Source organism: Lithobates pipiens, unplaced genomic scaffold (assembly GCF_037356315.1).
Source record: "Lithobates pipiens isolate NorthernLeopardFrog02 unplaced genomic scaffold, aLitPip1_a1.2 Scaffold_18, whole genome shotgun sequence".
NCBI classification, from domain to species: domain Eukaryota; kingdom Metazoa; phylum Chordata; class Amphibia; order Anura; family Ranidae; genus Lithobates; species Lithobates pipiens.
In genome coordinates this window covers 79,987,053-80,009,497 of record NW_027507758.1, presented here as the reverse complement: position 1 = coordinate 80,009,497, position 22,445 = coordinate 79,987,053, and the positions used below count along the sequence as shown (strand labels likewise).

Here is a 22,445-nt window from a genome sequence, read left to right as displayed (position 1 = left end):
GGTTACTCCGGCCCTCCTTGACCCCTGAAGAAAAGCAGCGCAGACGTACCCTTAACTTATGTCTCTACTGTGGTGAACCTGGGCACTATGTCAGGGCTTGCCCCAACAAGACACGTAAGTGTGTTTCCTCTTCCTTCACGTGTGCCTCTGTTCTACGAAAACCCAGTTCTCACCTTGCCCTTCTCCTCACTTTGCAGCTTCCAGGAGGGAGTTTTCCAGTGTCAGCCATCATTGACTCCGGAGCATGCAGCTGCTTTATCGATCTGACTTTCGCTGCCAACCATCACATCTCGCTCATACCCAAGGCCCAGGGGCTTGCTGTACATCTGGCCGATGGCTCCGCCCTTAGTTCCGGTCCTGTCACTCAAGAGACTGTTCCTCTGCTGGCTACTATGGGCACCTGTCACCAGGAGCACCTGCGTCTGGATGCCATCTCCTCCCCCTTGTTTCCAATTATCCTGGGGATACCCTGGTTGCAGGCCCACAATCCAAGCATTAACTGGGCCACAGGAGAAATCAAGTTTCTCTCCGATTACTGTCAACAACACTGCTTGGCCCGACCGACATGCAACTCCTCTTCACTTCTCTGTTTGGATGTCGATCCAAAATTGCTTCAGACCGTTCCGGAACCCTACAAGGACTTTGTGGATGTTTTCAGCAAAAAAGGCGCAGATATTCTTCCCCCCCACAGGCCTTATGACTGCCCTATTGAACTGTTACCAGGTACCGAAGTCCCCTTTGGGAGAATTTTTCCATTAACGGAACAGGAGTTAGGCACGCTGAAGGAGTATATTGACGAAAACCTAAAGAAAGGGTTTATCCGTCCTTCTACTTCCCCTGCCGGTGCTGGCATTTTCTTCGTCGAAAAAAAGGACCATTCCTTACGTCCCTGCATTGACTATCGGGAATTGAATAAGATAACTGTCAAAAATCGTTACCCTCTACCCCTAGTACCCGAGTTGTTCCAGAGGCTGGGGTCTGCAGTCATCTTTTCGAAATTGGATCTTCGCGGAGCTTACAATTTAATCCGTATCCGGGAGGGAGACGAGTGGAAGACAGCGTTTCGTACTCGTTTTGGGCACTACGAGTACCTTGTCATGCCCTTCGGGCTGTGTAATGCACCCGCAACCTTTCAACATTTTGTCAACGATATCTTCCGCGACTACCTGGACCTATACGTAATTGCAAGAATAGAGGTAATAGGTTGCGCTAAGGAACTTATGTAGAAAATACAAAATATAAAATATATAATATATAAATTATGAAAAATTTAGGAAGAAAAAATAGGTAAGAGCTGCCTCTATTAATATCCACCTGGTGGGGTGGAGAATGTTAGATAAGGGAGTACTATGAATAGATCTGGCGCTATACCTATATATCAAAAACTAAAATTACAAGTGTTACATCAATCCGGTGTATGAGTGCCAATGTGCAATATATTAGTGTTGAAATAAAATATAAACTATAAGCAAAAAATATGTGTATATAAAATGTTTGTCACATAGTAAATAATTGCCAGCGTGCTGGCTAAAAAGTAAGATTTAACTCAAGTGCAATAAAAACCTAAATAAGTGATCACCTTATAAACTCTAGATCATATAAATACCTTAAAACATGTGAACTACTTAATATATTGGTGATGAATTAGGTAAAAAATTATACATGTAAAATATAAACCACAAAATTAACACAGTTGTTGGTTTTAAAGTGCACAAATGTGACAAGTGAAGTCTATGCGTGCAATGCTAAAATGTATATTAGGGCCTATAGGGCCTATCGAATACACACTTCCAATACAGACGGCGTGGAAGACGAACGGAACGCTCCCAGCAGCTTCCATACCTTTCACATTGCACCTTTATACTGCATCTATTTAAGCCATTATTTCTACCAAAAGTGTGAGTAGTTTTAAGTATCTTCTTAATAAATTGATTTATACAGTATCACACTATGTATGGTCCTCTCTTTCAATATATATACACTGGGACATACTCCACCTGGAAATAACGAGGGATCCTCAGCAGCCTATTTGAAGCAAGCCAGAGAGCGACACAGTAGCTCATACTGTGAAGGCTGATCCACCCCGGACGGGGTTATTTTTCTGGTGAGAGTACAACCTAGAAGTGTCCACAATGCATGAAGAATAGTTGTTTGGATCCATCACATCCCCTCCTTTACCCACGGGAAATCCCCCACTAATTGCACTGCACCAGAGACTGCTTGCTTTTTTATCTTTTTTACTTTTTTACCGTTCATCTTCTCTTTGTATACATTTTTATATTTTTTGGGACAAATATCGAATATTCTCAATTTTATTTTTCTGGGAATTTTTAATTCATCTTTAATTTTATTTTATTTTTATTTTTATTTTTATTTTATTTTTTATTTTTATTTTATTTTATTTTTCATTTTTATATTTATATTTACCTTTATTTTTATTCTTATTTTTTCACTCCCAACATTTGGCATGTTTCACGTGAAGTATTGATATTCATCACAAATTTATTGTACATTTTAGCATTGCACGCATAGACTTCACTTGTCACATTTGTGCACTTTAAAACCAACAACTGTGTTAATTTTGTGGTTTATATTTTACATGTATAATTTTTTACCTAATTCATCACCAATATATTAAGTAGTTCACATGTTTTAAGGTATTTATATGATCTAGAGTTTATAAGGTGATCACTTATTTAGGTTTTTATTGCACTTGAGTTAAATCTTACTTTTTAGCCAGCACGCTGGCAATTATTTACTATGTGACAAACATTTTATATACACATATTTTTTGCTTATAGTTTATATTTTATTTCAACACTAATATATTGCACATTGGCACTCATACACCGGATTGATGTAACACTTGTAATTTTAGTTTTTGATATATAGGTATAGCGCCAGATCTATTCATAGTACTCCCTTATCTATACGTAATTGCATACCTGGACGATATCCTAATCTTTTCCTCATCCTTGGAAGACCATCGTAGACATGTCCGTAGTGTGCTAGCTCGTCTCAGGGTACACGGGCTCTACGCGAAACTCGAAAAATGCGAGTTTGAACGCCAGTCCATCCAATTCCTGGGCCTGGTTATATCTGTGGAGGGCATCACGATGGACCCCCAAAAAGTATCTGCCATCCTGGACTGGCCTGCACCTGTGGACAGGAAGGGCGTACAACGTTTCGTCGGTTTTTTCAACTTTTACCGGAAATTTATCAGGGGCTTTTCTGCGATTATTGCTCCCATCACCGAACTGACCAGGCAGGGTACCCGATTCTCTTGGACCCCTGAGGCACAGCTGGCCTTCGAAAAACTTAAGATGCTGTTCACCTCTGCATCTATTCTAAAACATCCGGACCCAGCCTTACCCTTCGTTCTTGAAGTGGATGCTTCCGAAATCGCTGTGGGGGCGGTGTTATCTCAACGGCAGGGTGCCAAGGCCCTTCTTTTCCCGGTGGCGTTCTTTTCTCGCAAACTGTCATCATCCGAAAGGAACTATGATGTTGGGGACCGAGAACTTCTGGCCATTAAGGCGGCTCTGGAGGAGTGGCGTTACCTATTGGAAGGTGCTGCACATCCCATCCTGGTTTACACCGACCACAAAAACCTGGAATATTTGAGAACTGCCAAAAGACTTAGACCACGGCAAGCCAGATGGGCTCTTTTTTTTTCCCGGTTTCAATTTCATATCACCTATAGACCTGGTTCTAAGAATGTCAAGCCGGACGCCCTGTCACGTATGTTTTCTATCCCTGAAGAGACTCGGCCTCCTGATACTATTCTCCCTTCTGGGAACTTCTTGCTCCTCCAAGGGGACCTTATCTCCCGGATCAGACAGGCTTCTGTTGGAATGCCCCCGAGCCCCGAGGTCAGCTGTAGTGAGGGGTTGTTCTGGCATAAAGGCAAGATTGTAGTCCCTGAAGCCTTGAAGTTAAACGTGTTGGAACTCGTCCCCGGAAGACTGCCGAACTGATTCAGCGCACCTTTTGGTGGCCTCAACTTCTTAAGGACTGCAAGGACTATGTGGACTCGTGCAGCACTTGCTCCCGAAATAAAAACAGCCGGACGCGGGCTTGGGGCCTACTGAAACCTTTACCTGTCCCTGAGAGACCGTGGAAAATGATTTCGATGGACTTTATCGTGGAACTCCCCCTTTCCGAGGGGTTCTCTACTATCTTTGTTGTCGTAGATAGGCTGTCCAAGATGGCCCACTTCCTCCCGATGAGGGGCACTCCCTCGGCTATGGAGACGGCCAAGGTCTTTGTCAAAGAAGTTGTAAGGCTGCATGGGATCCCGGCAAGTATTGTTTCTGACCGAGGCGCCCAATTCACCTCGAGGTTTTGGAAAGCGCTCTGCGGGTCTCTTGAAATTGAACTGGCCTTTTCCTCCGCTTATCACCCCCAGACAAACGGACAAACGGAGAGAACCAATCAGTCCCTGGAGCAGTACATCCGCTGTTTTTCTTCCTTCTCGCAGGATGACTGGGTCTCGCTACTACCCATGGCGGAGTTTGCTTATAACAACTCCTTGCACTCCGCCATCAACCAGACACCGTTCTTTGCCAATTACGGCTTCCACCCAGCCTTCTTGCCCAGCTCAGTCCCAGAATGCCTTGTTCCAGCAGTTTCCGAGACATTGGACTTCTTTTCTAAAAACAACCAACTCCTAAAGGAAACCATGGCCCGGTCCCAGGAATGCTACAAACGGGCGTTTGACAAAAGGAGACGGGGAGAACTCGTTCTGGCTCCCGGCAGCCAAGTATGGTTATCTACAGTCAACCTTAAGATGGCCTGTCCTTCCAGGAAGTTAGGCCCTAAATTCATGGGCCCCTTTTCTGTAAAAAGGAAGATAAACGAAGTGGCATATGAACTTAACCTGCCTGACTCTTTTAGAGTGCACCCGGTCTTTCACGTGACCCTACTGAAGCCCGTTACCCCAAATCCCTTTGCTGACCGCACCACCGACCCACCCGAACCTGTTATAGTGAACAATGAAGAGGAGTTTGAGGTTGAAGCAATCCTTGATTGCAGGAAGAGGGGTAATGTAACCCAGTACCTCATCAAGTGGAAGGGTTATGGGCCTGAGGACAACTCCTGGGAACCCGAGGACAATCTACATGCTCAGGAACTTTTGCGGGCCTTCAAGAACCGTCAGGTTTCCAGATCGGCTCACCTGGGCAGCCGGAGTCTGCCCTTAGGGAGGGGGCACTGTCAGGGTCGTTACCTGGATGGTCGCGGTGCTGCCCGTGTTGGTGCGCGCCGATGTCGTGCGGTGCATGCTGGGGTGCGTGTTCCTGTGCGTGCGGCGTTGCGCGCCCCTGTGGGCGCTGGTGCGCGTCGGTGTGTGCCCTCGCGTGCCCCTGCTGGCGCTGGTGCGTTGTCAGCGCGCTGTGGTGGGCACTTCGGGTACCGCTGGTGTGTCTGCCGGCGTTCGGGGGCGCGTGCCCGCGGGTGCGCGCGCGTCGGCGCGCGCCCGTGCGCGCTGCTTGGCGCCAAATGGCCTATTTAGGTCTGCCACTGACATCTCCCAGGTGCTGCCTGATCAACAGCTTCTCGGTTCCTGTCCCGTTGTTCGTATCCTGTGTTCCTGTTTGCTTACCTCCTGACGACCCGGCTTTCCCTTGACACCGCTGACCTCTGCCTGCATCTGACCTCGGCCTGTATGACCTCTCTTTTGCCTGCTCCTTCTGTGCCTCTGCTGCCCGCCTGTTGCCGTACCCTGCCTGCACCCAGACTTGCCTGCTCTGCTCCTGTTCTGTACCCAGTTGCCTGTGTCCTATCTACACACCTGCTGCCAGAAGCTTCCTGCAAGTTCCTGCTCCTGGAGCCATATCACAGGCTCTCTTACCACTCCGCACTCTCAGCCACCTGTCTGCTCTATCAGGGGTTGTAAGTCGGACACGTACGGGAGACCACCCTCTGCCCAAGCGGACTCATCGGTTCGGTAAGTGCCAGCCTGACAGTATGATCAAGAAAGACTGTTAAGTGCTGTGCATATTAAACCAAGTTTGTACAGGAGGAAGGGAGAAAGAGGATCTCTGTGTAAAGAGGGATGAAGTTGTCCCCTTTTTGTTCTGTGTTCTGGACATGTTCATGTTGGGCATTCCATAATTCCCTACCCCATCCAAGTTATCATCCCCTAATAAAACAACAAAAACAAGCCAAGGACTGTTTACTGCATTTGAGTGAATGAAGGAAATGCTGTGTGACTGGCTGTGGAGAAGTGGGGACCCAGATGTCAGCGACTCCTATGGGGGTAGTGCTACACAGTGTTTTCAAAGAAATATGTACAGCAAGTGCAAGTATGTAACAATATACAAACTGACATAAAGACAAACATGCATGTATTATAGGTTATGCACATGGAAACTAGAATGGATGTTGCAATATCTTTGGTCACTACCGACAACAAAGACAAATTTCACACATGCCAGAGAGATGAGCATGAAACCTTTACAGACCTGCATTATGTAATCTTTGTCTGTTCCGAGAAGGAGGTCACAGTCAGGCCAAATCTTAAGACCACTTCTTTTACTTTCCTTTTTCTCTGTGTGAAGCACCATTTTCATATCTTCTGGTGGTTGGCGGCAGAAGTTAGAGAAATAAGGTGCATGGCTGGGAGGAGATATTTTACCTGGAATAAAACAAAGGTAACAGTTTAAAATTTGGAATGGAATTCTTTTTAAAGCACTGGCCCCTCTAGTACTGTATATGGTGGGAAATGCAACGGGATTTCTCCTAAAGGAAAAAAACTGTTCCATTTACAAGTGTCAGAGGTGGGAACATGTTCTTATTGAAATAAATCTTTTGTACTCTTGTACCCATGACAACTGTAACATTTTGGATTTTTTGTCTGCTGTCTCCAGAGCAAACAATGGGTGTGGATCTCTCCAAAGGAAACAGAAATAGAACAAGTCCTTTCAAGAGCTTCTGACTCCCCCTCAATCTAACTGTGCTTCTACTTTAAAACATGACTGGAATAAATGGAATTTTTTAACATCTGCTTCAAGGTTTTTAAAGAATCACTATAGGGAAAAAATTTAACTGTATGTTGTTAATACATTGTCAGGAGTGTGTAAATGCTCCTATTCTTTACAGCTGGTAGTCTCATTCCAGCATCCTGGTTTGGGTTATGATGCATCCCTGTCTGCTTGTCCACTTGCAAGGTGATTGATGTGGCCAGTCTCTAGGTGTAGACCAAACCTGATTTAAGCCAGCCAAACCTGCAGTCTCACACTTGTGATTGCATTTGTAACATGTGCTCCAAGCTCTTTTTTTGCCCTGCCTCCTGATATGGGGCTGTATTGACTACTCTCTGAACTCTGCCTGCCTTTTGACTATGGATTTGACCCTGACTATTCTGAACTTTGCCTGCCTTGTACCTGGACTGTCATTGAACCACTCTGCCTGTCTGCCAACTGCAAGAACTGTCTGCCACTGAAACTGCTGTGCTAAGTTCGCAGCTGCCCCAATGTGGTAGCCAGGCATTATAGCATTATAGCTTTGTGTATAAGTCCTGGGGGCAACCGAGTACCGATAGGCCTGCTTGCCATTTGGGAAGGGGGGCTGCTATAGGTGAAGAGCACAGAAGCCAGTGATAGTGCCTGACAACCTGCGTTACGGGTAACCATGACATACAGGTAATGATAGCAATCAGTATGTAAATTCTTTTTATTTACACTTAGCTCTGCATTTATGTACAGGTCAGGTTTTCCAGTAAAGGTGAAAGTTAAACTATCTAGGACAAAACATAAAACACTTATGATGATAATTTTTTTTTATTTAAAATAAAAAATGTTTCCAAGAGAAGAAAAAAGCTGTTGCTGTAACTGCTTAAAGTCCAACTCCATCCACAGAATGACAATGCCAATGAACACACCTTATATGTGTTCAGGGACCAGCAACCTTATATGCGTTCAGGGACCAGCACCCGCACTCACCCACATGCCATATTAGGAAACAGCGGCTGAGTCCATGCAGCCACTTGCCCCAATAGAAATGAGTGGGAAGCTTGTGCTGTGCATCCCTGTACAGGGAAAATAAGGATCTGCATGGGACCCCCAGTGAAGTACCCCATCTGAGTGGCACCTTATTCCTAAGCAAAAAGGTTTAAAAAAAATTAATATAAAACTGTCCGAATTATTTGCTACAAAGCTAAAATTCTGAAACCTAATAAGATTTTTTTCTGTAGTGGCAGCGACATTTGAAGAGCCGTCCTAATAAATGACGTGGATCAGGATGGGATTGTAGTCCAGTAATATGCAGAGCACTGACAGGCATATAAATACAATGGATGTCATGTCAATGGCTGAGATGCTTAGCTGCCATAGCTTTCGGCTACTCATTAATGTGGCATTATCGCTACACATGACAGTCTTGTCACTCACAAATTTCACTGCCAGATGGGATTTGCTGTCAAATGACAGTGCAAATACATCTCCCAGAGTCATTTATATAAATACATGCAGGCACTCTTTTCTAATATGATAAAAACAAATGAGAGAAAATCATTATTCATTTTAGCTGAAACAGAGACACTGGCTTGGTTTGCATCATCATCTCACATTTCTCACCAGGAATTGGTGAACTACCAATACCACAGATAATGAACCCAATTCACAAGCTTAACACAAGGATAATAGGATTTTTGTACTGGGTGTCAAATCCTTTTTTTGGAGTTCATTGAGGGTCACAGAAATTCTTTGAATTCTTAGGCCGCGTACACACGCGGGGACTGTTCGCCCAACTTTGTCCGTCAAACAGTTTCGGCAAACAGTCCGCTCAAACTTAGCATGGACGGACATGGCCACACACGACGGACGAACAGTTTGCTGAAACCGTGCGCGATGACGTGAACGGCACGTACGACGGGACGAAAAATACGACGTCCTATACACTGCATTATAACTTTCGGCGTGAAAATCCTTTCTGAGCATGCGCGCAACTTTGTTTGACGAACAAGCCTACACACGAGCGGACTGTTCGCTGAAACAAGGTTTCAGCGGACAGTTTTTCGGAAATTCCGAAAAACCTTGTCCGTCAAACTGTCCGCTGAAACTGTCCACTGAAAGCCCACACACGAGCGGACTGTCCGCCCAAACACTGTTCAGCGGACAAAGTTGGGCGAACAGTCCGCCCGTGTGTACGCGGCCTTAGACTTTCGTCAAGAAGGAAGTCCTCGGCCTCAACTCTTAACCCACCAGGAACTCCTGTGTCCCTCAATGGACATTAAAGAAATGGGATTTTTGCACTGTAAAATCTTTTCTCTGGAGTTTATAGGGTAAATGGAATAGCCATTTTATTTATCAAACATTTAGTTATAAGTATTAAAGAGGAAGTAAACTCTCCCACTCTGATGCTTCTTTTCATTTAGTCCATTATAATAAGTAATTATCAAACTATAGTCACTGTAATCCAGCCCAAATTGCATATTACTTACTGTTTAAAGAAACTTTAAAAAAAACTTGTCTCCAGGGGTAAAGCAGCGCCATCTTAAAGCGGGGTTCCACCCTAAAGTGGAACTTCCGCTCATCGGAACCCTCCCCCCCTCCAGTGTCACAATTGGCACCTTTCAGGGGGGAGGGGGGTGCAGATACCTGTCAAAGACAGGTATTTACACCCACTTCCGGACATAGACTCCCACGGGAGTCCATGACTCTTCCTGTCCCTGCGCGCTGTCTGCTGGGACACACACAGGTCCCAGAGACAGCGGGGACAATTCCTATTGCGCTGCGCGACTCGCGCATGCGCAGTAGGGAACCGGGAAGTGAAGCTGCAACGCTTCACTTCCTGATTCCCTCACCTAGAATGGTGGCGGCAGCAGCCGAGAGCTGAGCGATCGATCGGCCTCGGCTGCCGACATCACTGGATCCTGGGACAGGTGAGTGTCCATTTATTAAAAGTCAGCAGCTGCAGTATTTGTAGCTGCTGGCTTCTAATATTTTTTTTTCACAGTGAAATCACTCTTTAAAGTGGAGGGCCACCCTGAAAAAAAAAATGAATTTTTTTTTTTAACTTACCAGAAATGCCTGTTGCTAGGCACATCGTCCTAATCTGCCTCTTCCTCCTCTGCGGTGATCTTCTGTCTTCTCTACTCCGTGCGGCGTCTTCTGGGTAATGGGTCGCACTGTGTTCTGGGAACTGTGTGTCCCAGAACACAGCGCGCCCCATTCACAAAGCGATGCGCGGCTCGTGCGTGCGCAATAGGAAATGGGCAGTGAAGCCGCAAGGCTCCACTGCCTGTTTCCCTTAGCCAAAATGGTGGCGGCGCTGGGACCCGAGAAATGGGTCAGCCTCGGGCGGCCGACATCGCGGGCGCCCTGGACAGGTAAGTGTGCTTATTAAAAGTCAGCAGCTACAGTGTTTGCAGCTGCTGACTTTAAAAAATTTTTTTTTAAAACCGGCCCTCCTCTTTAAGTATTGTTTTCTGAGTACACAGTAGAGTCTTATTAGCTGAATCTGAGTCTTATCAGATTCAGCTAATAAGACTGCAGTAATGCTGTCCCATGCCCTGCTTTACACTGCATGTGATGTCACATGGTCACATGGGGTGTAGGAGGAAGCTCTGAGTGATTATAAAGTCTACTGGGATTTCAGTAGTGTGCCGTAGGAAGTCCTGATAACAGATAGATAAGCACACAGAGAGTGTGACGTAAATCAGAGGAGATCTGGGCATGCTCAGTGACGTCATTCTAAAGAACAAAAAGGATTACAACAATACTAAGCAAGTAAGGAGATATCTACATGCAGTGTTCATTAGGGTTTTTTATGCTGATTTACATGGGACAAAGTTGTGGGGGAGAGTTTACAGCCACTTTAAAGCATGTGTTTCTAATTAAGCAAATATACTTGGTACAAATATGTTACAAGGCATATGATGTAACAGCTGTGTCCAAGTGCCATTTACACCTTTAGCTGTGAATACTTCTATCTCTGCTTTTGTCATAGAACTCTGGAAGTGACGTGTATATGTCAAATATCTGCATATCAAAGAATGTCACCAAAGAGTTCAAAAGAGTCCAGGTGCCAAGTTGCCAAGGTGCCACCCCCTTCAGAATGTATAAATTGTATTACATGGTTCTCTGTCATTTCAGAGCATTTATTTTGAATGTATCGCCATGTACTGTTCTCCCTGCTTGTGGATAGCAACATGCTTGCATAATAAATACATCTTTGTTAAATTTGGCTTCAGCAGTCAACGTTACTGAAACCCCTTGAGTTCTGGGGTTTCCCTATCAAATGGTCCTTCGGAGCCAAAAATTATAACTCTACAGATAATCGCTAAGAAATGGAACAACACAAGCTGGGAATTCACTTCTGCTGGCAAAGGTAAGCAAACTTTTTGCTTACTGCAGGCATGTCCAAAGTCCGGCCCGCGGGCCAATCGCGGCCCGCGGTCCGGTTTTGAACGGCCCGCCTGGTGTGCTGCGGGATCAGGGCTGTCAAATGAGCCGATCCCCGTCACTGTGAGAAGCTCCGTCGGCTTCAAAAGTGAAAGTAAAGTGCAGAGGAGTGTGCTGTGCTCTCTGCTTCCCCCTACAGTGCAGTACCTGGCTGAATAAGGAAATGGAATGGAAAGGTACTGTACTACAAGCTAGATTCGTTTTAAAAAGGCTTTATTTATGTGTATGTGTGTGTGTGTGCATGTGTGTCTGTATGTATGTATGTGTGTGCATGTGTGTCTGTATGTGTGCATGTGTGTCTGTATGTATATGTGTGCATGTCTGTCTGTATGTATGTGCATGTGTGTCTGTATGTATATGTGTGCATGTCTGTCTGTATGTATGTGCATGTGTGTCTGTATGTATGTGCATGTGTGTCTGTATGTATGTGCATGTGTGCATGTGTGTCTGTATGTGTGTGTGTGCATGTGTGTCTGTATGTGTGTGTGTGCATGTGTGTCTGTATGTGTGTGTGTGTGTGTGTGCATGTCTGTCTGTATGTGTGTGTGTGCATGTCTGTATGTGTGTGTGTGTGCATGTCTGTATGTGTGTGTGTGCATGTCTGTATGTATGTATGTGTGTGCATGTCTGTCTGTATGCATGTGTGTGCATGTGTGTCTGTATGTATGTATGTATGTATGTATGTATGTATGTATGTGTGCATGTGTGTATGTGTGTGTGTGTGCATGTGTGTCTGTATGTATGTGTGTCTGTATGTATGTGTGTCTGTATGTATGTGTGTCTGTATGTATGTGTGTCTGTATGTATGTGTGTCTGTATGTATGTGTGTCTGTGCATGTGTGTGCATGTCTGTATGTGTGTGTGTGCATGTCTGTCTGTATGTATGTGTGTGTGTGTGTGTGTGTGTGTGTGTGTGTGTATGTGTGTCTGTATGTGCATGTGTGTCTGTGTGTGTGCATGTGTGTCTGTGTGTGTGTGTGTGCATGTGTGTGTGTGTCTGTGCATGTATGATTGCATGTGTGTGTGTGTCCATGTATGTCTGTATGTATGCGTATGTGCATGTGTGTCTGTATGTATGTGCGTGTATGTCTGTCTGTATGTGTGTGCATGTATGTGTGTCTGTATGTGTGTGCAGCATGTGTGTCTGTATGTATCTGTGTGCATGTATGTGTGTGTGTGTGTGTGTGTGTGTGTGTATGTATGTCTGTATGTGCGTGTATGTATGTGCGTGTATGTATGTGCGTGTATGTATGTATGTATGTGCCTGTATGTATGTATGTATGTATGTATGTGTGTGCATGTGTCTGTGTCTGTATGTGTGTGTGTGCATGTGTCTGTATGTATGTAAGTATATGCATGTGTCTGTATGTGTATGCATGTGTCTGTATGTGTGTATGTCTGTGTGTATGTGTATGCATGTGTGTTACTTTTAATCCAGACCTCCCCCCCCCATTCTTGTACCATCAGAACTGCTTTTGTGGTGCTTGTGTGTGTGATAGCAGCCAGGATTGCTGCTCCTCTGAAAAGCAATCCATATACAGATCGCTTTTCAGAGGCATTTGAAAGGTGGTAAAGAGGCATTATGTTGCCTCCTCACCACCTGTATAAGCCCGTAAATGTAGCATCACTACACCGCAACTGTGCAGTCTACACAGTTGCGGGGTAGTTGCAGTGCAGGCCCATTCACCCTGAGCATACCTCCAGCTGCAGCCACAGCATGTGTACACCCCCAGCTGCTCCCTCTGCAGCTAAAGGGGGAGAAGTTGGGGGTGGTAAAAACAGCTTAACCATGTAGTTTTACTGCCCCTCCAATAAGCCCTTGGTTCACATCTGCATGGCTGCATGCTGTGTGTAGGGCAGCCCATGCATTTAAATGGGCTTCCATACCCACAAAAATGCAGGGAAAGAAGTCCCAGAGCTTTTTTTTTTTTTTTTATTGCGCTGCACCAAAAGCACCCCATGTTTCCAATGTGTGGGGTACCATTAAGACTTAACGGTACCCCTAAAGAACAGAGCATGCGTCTGTGTGTCGGGCAAACGAGCGCAACAAAGGCACGAGAATTTTTGTTGGGCCAGGTATGAGTGCTCGAATGACCGAATTTTAATGGTTCAAAGAATGTCAGGCAAAATGGTCGGCCCTCACACATGTTCACTTCATCGAATCTGGCCCTCTTTGAAAAAAGTTTGGACACCCCTGGCTTACTGTGACTTCTACTTGTGCTTTGTTTATTTCTGTAAGTTGGTGTCATGGAGTACTCATTCCAAGAACATTGACTGTTGAATTTGTTTAATTTTTTTTTCCTTTTTACTTTCCATACTATCTGTCACTTTGTAATTAGATTTTGTGCCTGGATCAACCTATAGATTTTTATTATTAAACAACAATCATTATTTAATTAATCAGCAACTTAATTCTAGACCAAGAGAGGCCAGAAAAGGTATCTCTCCTGATCTTATACCATAACAAACAAAACAGGGGAAGACAGAGATCACAATTACAATCCACAAACTAGAAAACTTGTTTGTGGATTGTAATTGTGATCTTTTTCTGCTGTGTAGGATTATTATAGTGGTCTTTTTGATATAAATTAAAATTTATTTTGTAGAATTAAGCAACGGTTCTCTCACTGCTCTTCTTGGGTGAATTTTCTTTGTTCTCCCTGTTTTGTTTATCCGGACTTTGTACTGTCCTTTGCATGTGTGTGTTCTGTGTGTTATGCTGAATGGCTTGCCCTATTGCAAGTGTAATGTGTGTGTTTTGTGTGTTATGCTGAATGGCTTGCCCTATTGCAAGTGTAATGTGTGCTTAGCTAGGATTTCTGCAGTTCCTGCGTCTGGGGTGACCAGCCAGGTCAGAAATCATGTTTTCGGACTCAAGGTATCATTCATAGGATGTGGCTGATAAGGTACTATGTGTGGTGGAGCCCTGGTTTATTGCCAAGGGTGACAGACTGCTTAAAAAAAAACAAAAAAACAGCACTGTTTGAAACCATAGTACCAGTTTTGAATGAAAATTATTTTTTCCTTTTCGTTTCAGGATAATAATCTTTAATCTTGTGTACCTGACTTTCTGTGAACCCTGAACCATAGTGCTGCAAGTGGTTCTTACTAGCATTTTGTTTCTTGCCTGCCTGTAAGACCAGAACCTCAGTGCTGCCCTATACTCATGCCATTCTTCTAAATCCTGTATTCTGTGCTCTCCAAGTCTCTTGTCTCTGTACTTACACGTTCCTGGTTAACTGTAGGATCACTGATCCAAGCCATACGTGATAGGCCCCACTTTGAGACAATTGTTCATGATAAATGTTTCATTGAATTCAGAGTAGTGTAGACAGTTTAGCTCTGATGACAGTTGAATAACATTTTATACTAAATGAGAATGGTTTCTCCCTGTATTAAGACATTTTTCTTTTCTTCTAGGTCTTATTACCTCTAGAACATAGATTTACTTCAGCAGTAAAAAACCTCAATGGCTTTATGAGCATTTTTGTTAATGATCTAATGTTGGGCTAACAATCTGAGTGACGCCATCTTCAAAAATATCCTCCCTCATTCCTTGGCTTTATGACATCAGCCACAAACAGCATTGATGGAAAAGAGCGCTTTCAAAAGCTTTTTGGATGTCTGAAGAACTTTGATATTTATCATGTCAGCTGTCTGAAAAAGTCAAAGCTCAGTTTGCTACAATTGCAAAAAAGTCTGCACACCTATCAGAAGTTTCTTGTCATGTGGACTGTGATAGTCCTGAAGAAAAGAATATTATGTAAGAACATTGTATGCATTCTTAGGTGTTGCAGTGGAGTCTTATGGAGGACTAGCTGTCAAAGTTACAGCGGAGGAATCAACTAAAGACTTGGCGTTCACATACTGTTATACCAACGCATCATTTTTTAGACATTTCTGTACTTTTTAGCCTTGACAAAGCAAAATGAGATTTTTCTGCAGAAGTAAATTGGGTACATAAATTAGGAGAAATATAAACTAGAAAAATAAATATTTTAACTAAGATTAGGCAGTTAGACTGCAGCATTTGATGGGCACAGTGGCAGCATTTGAAGCACAATGGCAGCATTTGATGGTACAGTGGCAGCATTTTATGGGCACAGTGGCAGCGTTTGATGGGCACAGTGGCAGCGTTTGATGGGCACAGTGGCAGCGTTTGATGGGCACAGTGAGGCCGCAATTGATGTTTTTTTTTCAGTATTTTTCAGTTTGTTTGCGCCCCTCCAAAAAATTTTGAGCACCAGCTGCCACTGGATGTGGTGGTTGCAGTTGTTTCTTTTTTTTACGCTTTAGTAAAACCCTACGAATGCTGTGTGGGTTCCCGCATCACACCTGAATTGCAGATGGTTCACACTGACATCTGCAAACTGCTGCAGGTGTCAATGTGAAATTAATAACACTAGATCAGTTCGCAGATCACAGTGCAAACTGTGAAATGGTACAGGAATCAGATCACATGGTTGTGAACACCCATGCGATCCGATTTCAGTGTGGACCAAAAAAGTGTCCTGTACCATTTGGCCCCGAATGCGATGGGAATTCACATGGCACTGACATCACATGTGGTCTGCACATGAACGCAATGTGAATTACATGTGATGTCTGTGTTCGCACCAGTGTGAACCCTGCCTAAGACATATGCTGCGGCCATGGGTCACAGCAGGGGGTCCGGCACGTCCATGTTCACCGTTTCAGGTGCGAATCAGGGCCGGATTTTTGGAAAAGGATGGCCGGCACTCAGGGTGACATCCAAAATACTATTTCTTTATTAAATGCAAGTACAAAGCTGTAAAACAGCCAAACCCGAGGTCCGGATTTTTGCCTGAATTTGCACTGGAATTGGACCAGAAAATGCAGGACCCGTCTTCAATGTGGATCGCAGCCGCCCCAGAGCTGCGTGAACTGGCTCCATTGAGAGCCGGTCACAATCTCCTTTCATGCAAATTGGACACATTCAATTCTCCTACTGCATGTGTGAACCCAGCCTAATACCTATTGAAAACAAGTGTTTTGTAACCATTATTATGTCAACACATCCCAACTTTTTCTTGTTAACTTGTTACATAATCTTATCAGGTTAAAGATTACTGCCAGCCATGTTCTCGATAATAAAAAATATAACATTAATTAAAACACATATAAAATCATTTTTAAAAACCACATTTAATATTAGAAGACTACAATTAATCCTTTTTATCACTATTTAAAAGTTCACATGAACTGTTAGCTTTGTCACTCCCCAAGCAGTGTCACAATAATTTTTAATGGCCATCTCCAGGCAACTAATAAAAAGTATTTCTTACAATGGGGCTGTGCACACATTGCTTGTTTAAAGTAGAACTAAAGGTAAAAATTTTTTGTTTAGTTTTGGACAGAGTGGAGAGGGATTATAACTTGTGTCAGGTTTTTAATTTCTGCCTGTGCACACATTAACCACTTAAGGACCAGGCCTCTTTTTCAGATTTGATGTTTAAAAAAATTTTTTTTGCTAGAAAATTACTTACAACCCCCAAACATTTTATATTGTTTTTTTTCTAACACCCTAGAGAATAAAATGGCGGTCATTGAAATACTTTTTTTTCACACCGTATTTGCGCAGCGGTCTTACAAGCGCACTTTTTTTGGAAAAAATTAACTTTTTTGAATAAAAAAATAGGACAGCAGTAAAATTAGGCCAATTTTTTTTTATATTGTGAAAGATAATGGTACGCCGAGTAAATTGATACCCAACATGTCACGCTTCAAAATTGCGCCCGCTCGTGGAATGGCGTCAAACTTTTAGCCTCATAAATCTCCATAAGCGACATTTAAAAAATTCTAAATTTTTTGCGTTACAGAGGAGGTATAGGGCTAGAATTATTGCTCTCACTCTACCGATCAAGACGATACCTCACATATGTGGTTTGACCACCATTTTCATATGCGGGCGCTACTCACGTATGCGCTCGCTTCTGTGCGCAAGCTCGTCGTGGCGGGGTGTTTTTAAAAACCTTTTTTTTTTATTATTTATTTTAATTGATTTTATTTATTTTTACACTGTTTTAAAAAAAAAATGGATCACTTTTATTCCTATTACAAGGAATGTAAACATCCCTTGTAATAGAAAAAAGCATGACAGGTCCTCTTATATATGAGATCTGGGGTCAAAAAGTCCTCAGATCTCATATTTGGACTAAAATGCAAAAAAAAAAGAAAAAGAAAAAATGACATTTAAAAAAAATATACCTTTAAGAGGTATGGGCGGAAGTGACGTTTTGACGTCGCTTCCGCCCTCCTATGGTATAGAGACGAGTGGGGGCCATCTTAGCCTCACTCGTCTCCATACCCAGCTAGCAGAAGGACCCGATCGCCTCCGCCGCTACCGACGGCTTCGGTAAGGAGGGCGGCGGGAGGGGGGTGGCCCCTCTCCCGCCGCCAATAGCGGTGATCTCATGGCGAATCCGCCGCGGAGACCACCGTTATCGTACAGACGACTGGCACCTGAAGAGATGGATATCTCGGTTGTGGCAGCAGCTGCTGCGGTTACCGAGATATCCCTCTTCAAAAATCGGACGTACATCGGCGTGCGCTGGTCGGTAAGTGGTTAAGGAGATTCATCCTCTCTATTTGTACTGTTTACCATTATCATTGAAAGTGAAAGTAAAAGAAAATCCCAAATTTGGGGTTTTCCCCAGAATAGTAATAGAGGGAAATCTTCCACTAGGGATACTAGTTCAGGTGACCTGGGGGTCCCCAAGAAATTCCCTTAGTTTTCAGGGATTTCCTCTAATGTCCTGTTTGGCTATGGGACAGGAAGTAAAGAGAAATCTCTGCAAAAGGACAGAAATTGCAAAAAAAAAAAATTCTGATAGGAGGCCTTAAACCAGGGGTGTCCAAACTTTTTTCAAAGAGGGCCAGATTCGATGAAGTGAACATGTGTGAGGGCCGACCATTTTGCCTGACATTCTTTGAACCATTAAAATTCGGTCATTCGAGCACTCATACCTGGCCCAACAAAAATTCTCGTGCCTTTGTTGCGCTCGTTTGCCCGACACACAGACGCATGCTCTGTTCTTTAGGGGTACCGTTAAGTCTTAATGGTACCCCACACATTGGAAACATGGGGTGCTTTTGGTGCAGCGCAATAAAAAAAAAAAAAAAAGCTCTGGGACTTCTTTCCCTGCATTTTTGTGGGTATGGAAGCCCATTTAAATGCATGGGCTGCCCTACACACAGCATGCAGCCATGCAGATGTGAACCAAGGGCTTATTGGAGGGGCAGTAAAACTACATGGTTAAGCTGTTTTTACCACCCCCAACTTCTCCCCCTTTAGCTGCAGAGGGAGCAGCTGGGGGTGTACACATGCTGTGGCTGCAGCTGGAGGTATGCTCAGGGTGAATGGGCCTGCACTGCAACTACCCCGCAACTGTGTAGACTGCACAGTTGCGGTGTAGTGATGCTACATTTACGGGCTTATACAGGTGGTGAGGAGGCAACATAATGCCTCTTTACCACCTTTCAAATGCCTCTGAAAAGCGATCTGTATATGGATTGCTTTTCAGAGGAGCAGCAATCCTGGCTGCTATCACACACACAAGCACCACAAAAGCAGTTCTGATGGTACAAGAATGGGGGGGGGAGGTCTGGATTAAAAGTAACACACATGCATACACATACACACAGACATACACACATACAGACACATGCATACACATACAGACACATGCATATACTTACATACATACAGACACATGCACACACACACATACAGACACAGACACATGCACACACATACATACATACATACATACATACAGGCACATACATACATACATACACGCACATACATACACGCACATACAGACATACATACACACACACACACACACACACACACACATACATGCACACAGATACATACAGACACACATGCTGCACACACATACAGACACACATACATGCACACACATACAGACAGACATACACGCACATACATACAGACACACATGCACATACGCATACATACAGACATACATGGACACACACACACATGCAATCATACATGCACAGACACACACACACATGCACACACACACACACAGACACACATGCACACACACAGACACACATGCACATACAGACACACATACACACACACACACACACACACACACACACACACATACATACAGACAGACATGCACACACACACATACAGACATGCACACACATGCACAGACACACATACATACAGACACACATACATACAGACACACATACATACAGACACACATGCACACACACACACATACACACATGCACACATACATACATACATACATACATACATACATACAGACACACATGCACACACATGCATACAGACAGACATGCACACACATACATACATACAGACATGCACACACACACATACAGACATGCACACACACACATACAGACATGCACACACACACATACAGACAGACATGCACACACACACACACACACATACAGACACACATGCACACACACACATACAGACACACATGCACACACACACATACAGACACACATGCACACATGCACATACATACAGACACACATGCACATACATACAGACACACATGCACATACATACAGACAGACATGCACACATATACATACAGACACACATGCACATACATACAGACAGACATGCACACATATACATACAGACACACATGCACACATACAGACACACATGCACACACATACATACATACAGACACACATGCACACACACACACATACACATAAATAAAGCCTTTTTAAAACGAATCTAGCTTGTAGTACAGTACCTTTCCATTCCATTTCCTTATTCAGCCAGGTACTGCACTGTAGGGGGAAGCAGAGAGCACAGCACACTCCTCTGCACTTTACTTTCACTTTTGAAGCCGACGGAGCTTCTCACAGTGACGGGGATCGGCTCATTTGACAGCCCTGATCCCGCAGCACACCAGGCGGGCCGTTCAAAACCGGACCGCGGGCCGCGATTGGCCCGCGGGCCGGACTTTGGACATGCCTGCCTTAAACCAACCCCTCCCAGCTCCCCTTCTCTATCCAAAATGAAAAAAAAAAGTTTTTCCTTAGGCCACTTTCACACTGGAGGTGCTTTATAGGCGCTTTAGCGGTAAAAATAGCATCTGCAAAGTGCCTCTCCTGTCACTCCAGAAGAGTGCCGCTAAAACGACGGTAAAGCACCGCTAAAACTAACAGTGCTTTACCGCCAACTCTCTCACCGCCCCAGTGTGAACGTGCCCTAATAGATGTTAACTTTTTGTTTCGTGTTTGTTAATCAAAAAATGGACCAAGATCATCACTCCAAGGGCTTTATTTTCTTTTTGGAATACAATGATTCTCGGATGTGGAGGTAATAAAAACTGACATACAAACATACCTATTGTCTGCTCAAATCCATTCACTATGCCCCGTATGTGAAGGTCAAAATCATTTTTTGGGGGAGACACATAAACTTTCTTTGAAACAACTGAAGACCTACAAAATAAAAATAAAAAAACATAATTTTAATGGATCGGTGTCAAATGGGTGCACAGGTGTGTGTTGGGTAGTCTCTGGCCACCTTCCTGTGCTTTGATGTAGGAAGCACTGTCATTGGAAGCAGTGAATGGAGAGTTGGCCACCAACCATGCTGGTACTAAAGACTGAGGGCCAGTTCACACCACATGCAGTCCAGTGCATTTGTTTCTGCATCAAAAACACATGGAAAGTAGATTATATGGTTTCCAATGGCATAGTTCATACCAGTGCAGTCAGTTCCACGGCTTTCCAGTTCCAGAAAAGTAGAAAATGCTGCATTTTTCCTGCACTGTACTGGACTGCAGTAAAAAGCAACAGATTGCACTGGAACGCATCAAAAACATATCAAAAATGCACTGGACCCCAGTACACTTAAAAAAAGAAAATGTAAAAAATAACAAAAGAAGCATATGGAATGCATCCAGAAGCGCATCAAAAGCGCAACGGAATGCACCAAAAACTTTTTAAAAACAGACATGAAGAAATGCATCTGGAACAGCTCTGAAGTGCATTTTTGTGGTGTGAACCAGCCCCAAGTCCAAATCTTTATTTGGAGAGCTAAACATGATGACTTTTTTCTCAAAGGGCCTTCACCTTGTAAAATCAATATCATCTTCTTCGTCATCCTCATCTTCTTCTTCTTCACTCCATTCTTCAGAATCTAAAATATAAAAATATGTACACAATATAATGGATAAAGCAGTCAGCTCCATTATGCAGCTTCCATACAGAAAAAGAGACATGGGAACAATTGGGCTTGTTAACACATAAAGCTAACAGAGATAAGCCATATGAATACCATACAACCAGTCTAAAGCCTTGTACACACAGTTCGATTGTTGTACAAATGAGCGTCTGATTTTAGTAGTGACATACTATGAGAGTATGAAGAGGAAGTTGATTTCTCAAGCACCATCCTTTGGACCCCTTCTGCTAATTTCATGTTAGTAGAAGTTTAGTGAGCGTTGATTCGCACTTTTTTGTTATTTTTATTTGGATGGCAGATAGCATCTCTAATTTAAGTTCTGTTTTTTTTTTTTCTGCACAATAAAACAACTGTGTAGAATAATACTCGGCTGCGTTTTTCTTCAAATGACAGTTTGGGACAAAAAAACAAAAAAAAACATAATATTATTCTTGATATCACTAGAAAAAAAAAGCCTTTAAAAATCTGTTTGCAATAACTCCATCAGTATCACCAGCAAAGCAGCTTCATCATTATCTCATTAAAGAAGAAGAGAATGTGCGCTGCATTTGGAGATTTCCTAATTTGCCACGTCACGATTGTTAATTTTCCATTACAAATTCTAGTTTACAAGACCGACCGTCTTATAAAGTTTGTACACACGATTGGAAAATCCGACAACACACATTTGTTGGCAGAAAATTTAAAAACATGCTAGCCAACATTTGTTGGAGGAAAGTCTGATAACAAATGTCCGATGGAGCATACACACGGTCGGATTTTTCACCAACAGCCTG

At 43.6% G+C, this 22,445-nt stretch overlaps 1 protein-coding gene across 1 annotated transcript in view; it reads right to left on the bottom strand.

The window, feature by feature from the left end:
* DNAH14 (dynein axonemal heavy chain 14) overlaps positions 1–22,445 on the bottom strand; it is a 418,175-nt gene that overhangs the window by 298,640 nt on the left and 97,090 nt on the right. Inside the window, exons 14-16 of the mRNA XM_077485830.1 lie at positions 21,558–21,624; positions 20,824–20,921; positions 6,465–6,637 (exon numbers count right to left, since the gene is read on the bottom strand). Of these exons, the coding sequence (XP_077341956.1) occupies positions 6,465–6,637; positions 20,824–20,921; positions 21,558–21,624 (338 nt within the window). The remainder of the gene's footprint in view (positions 1–6,464; positions 6,638–20,823; positions 20,922–21,557; positions 21,625–22,445) is intronic.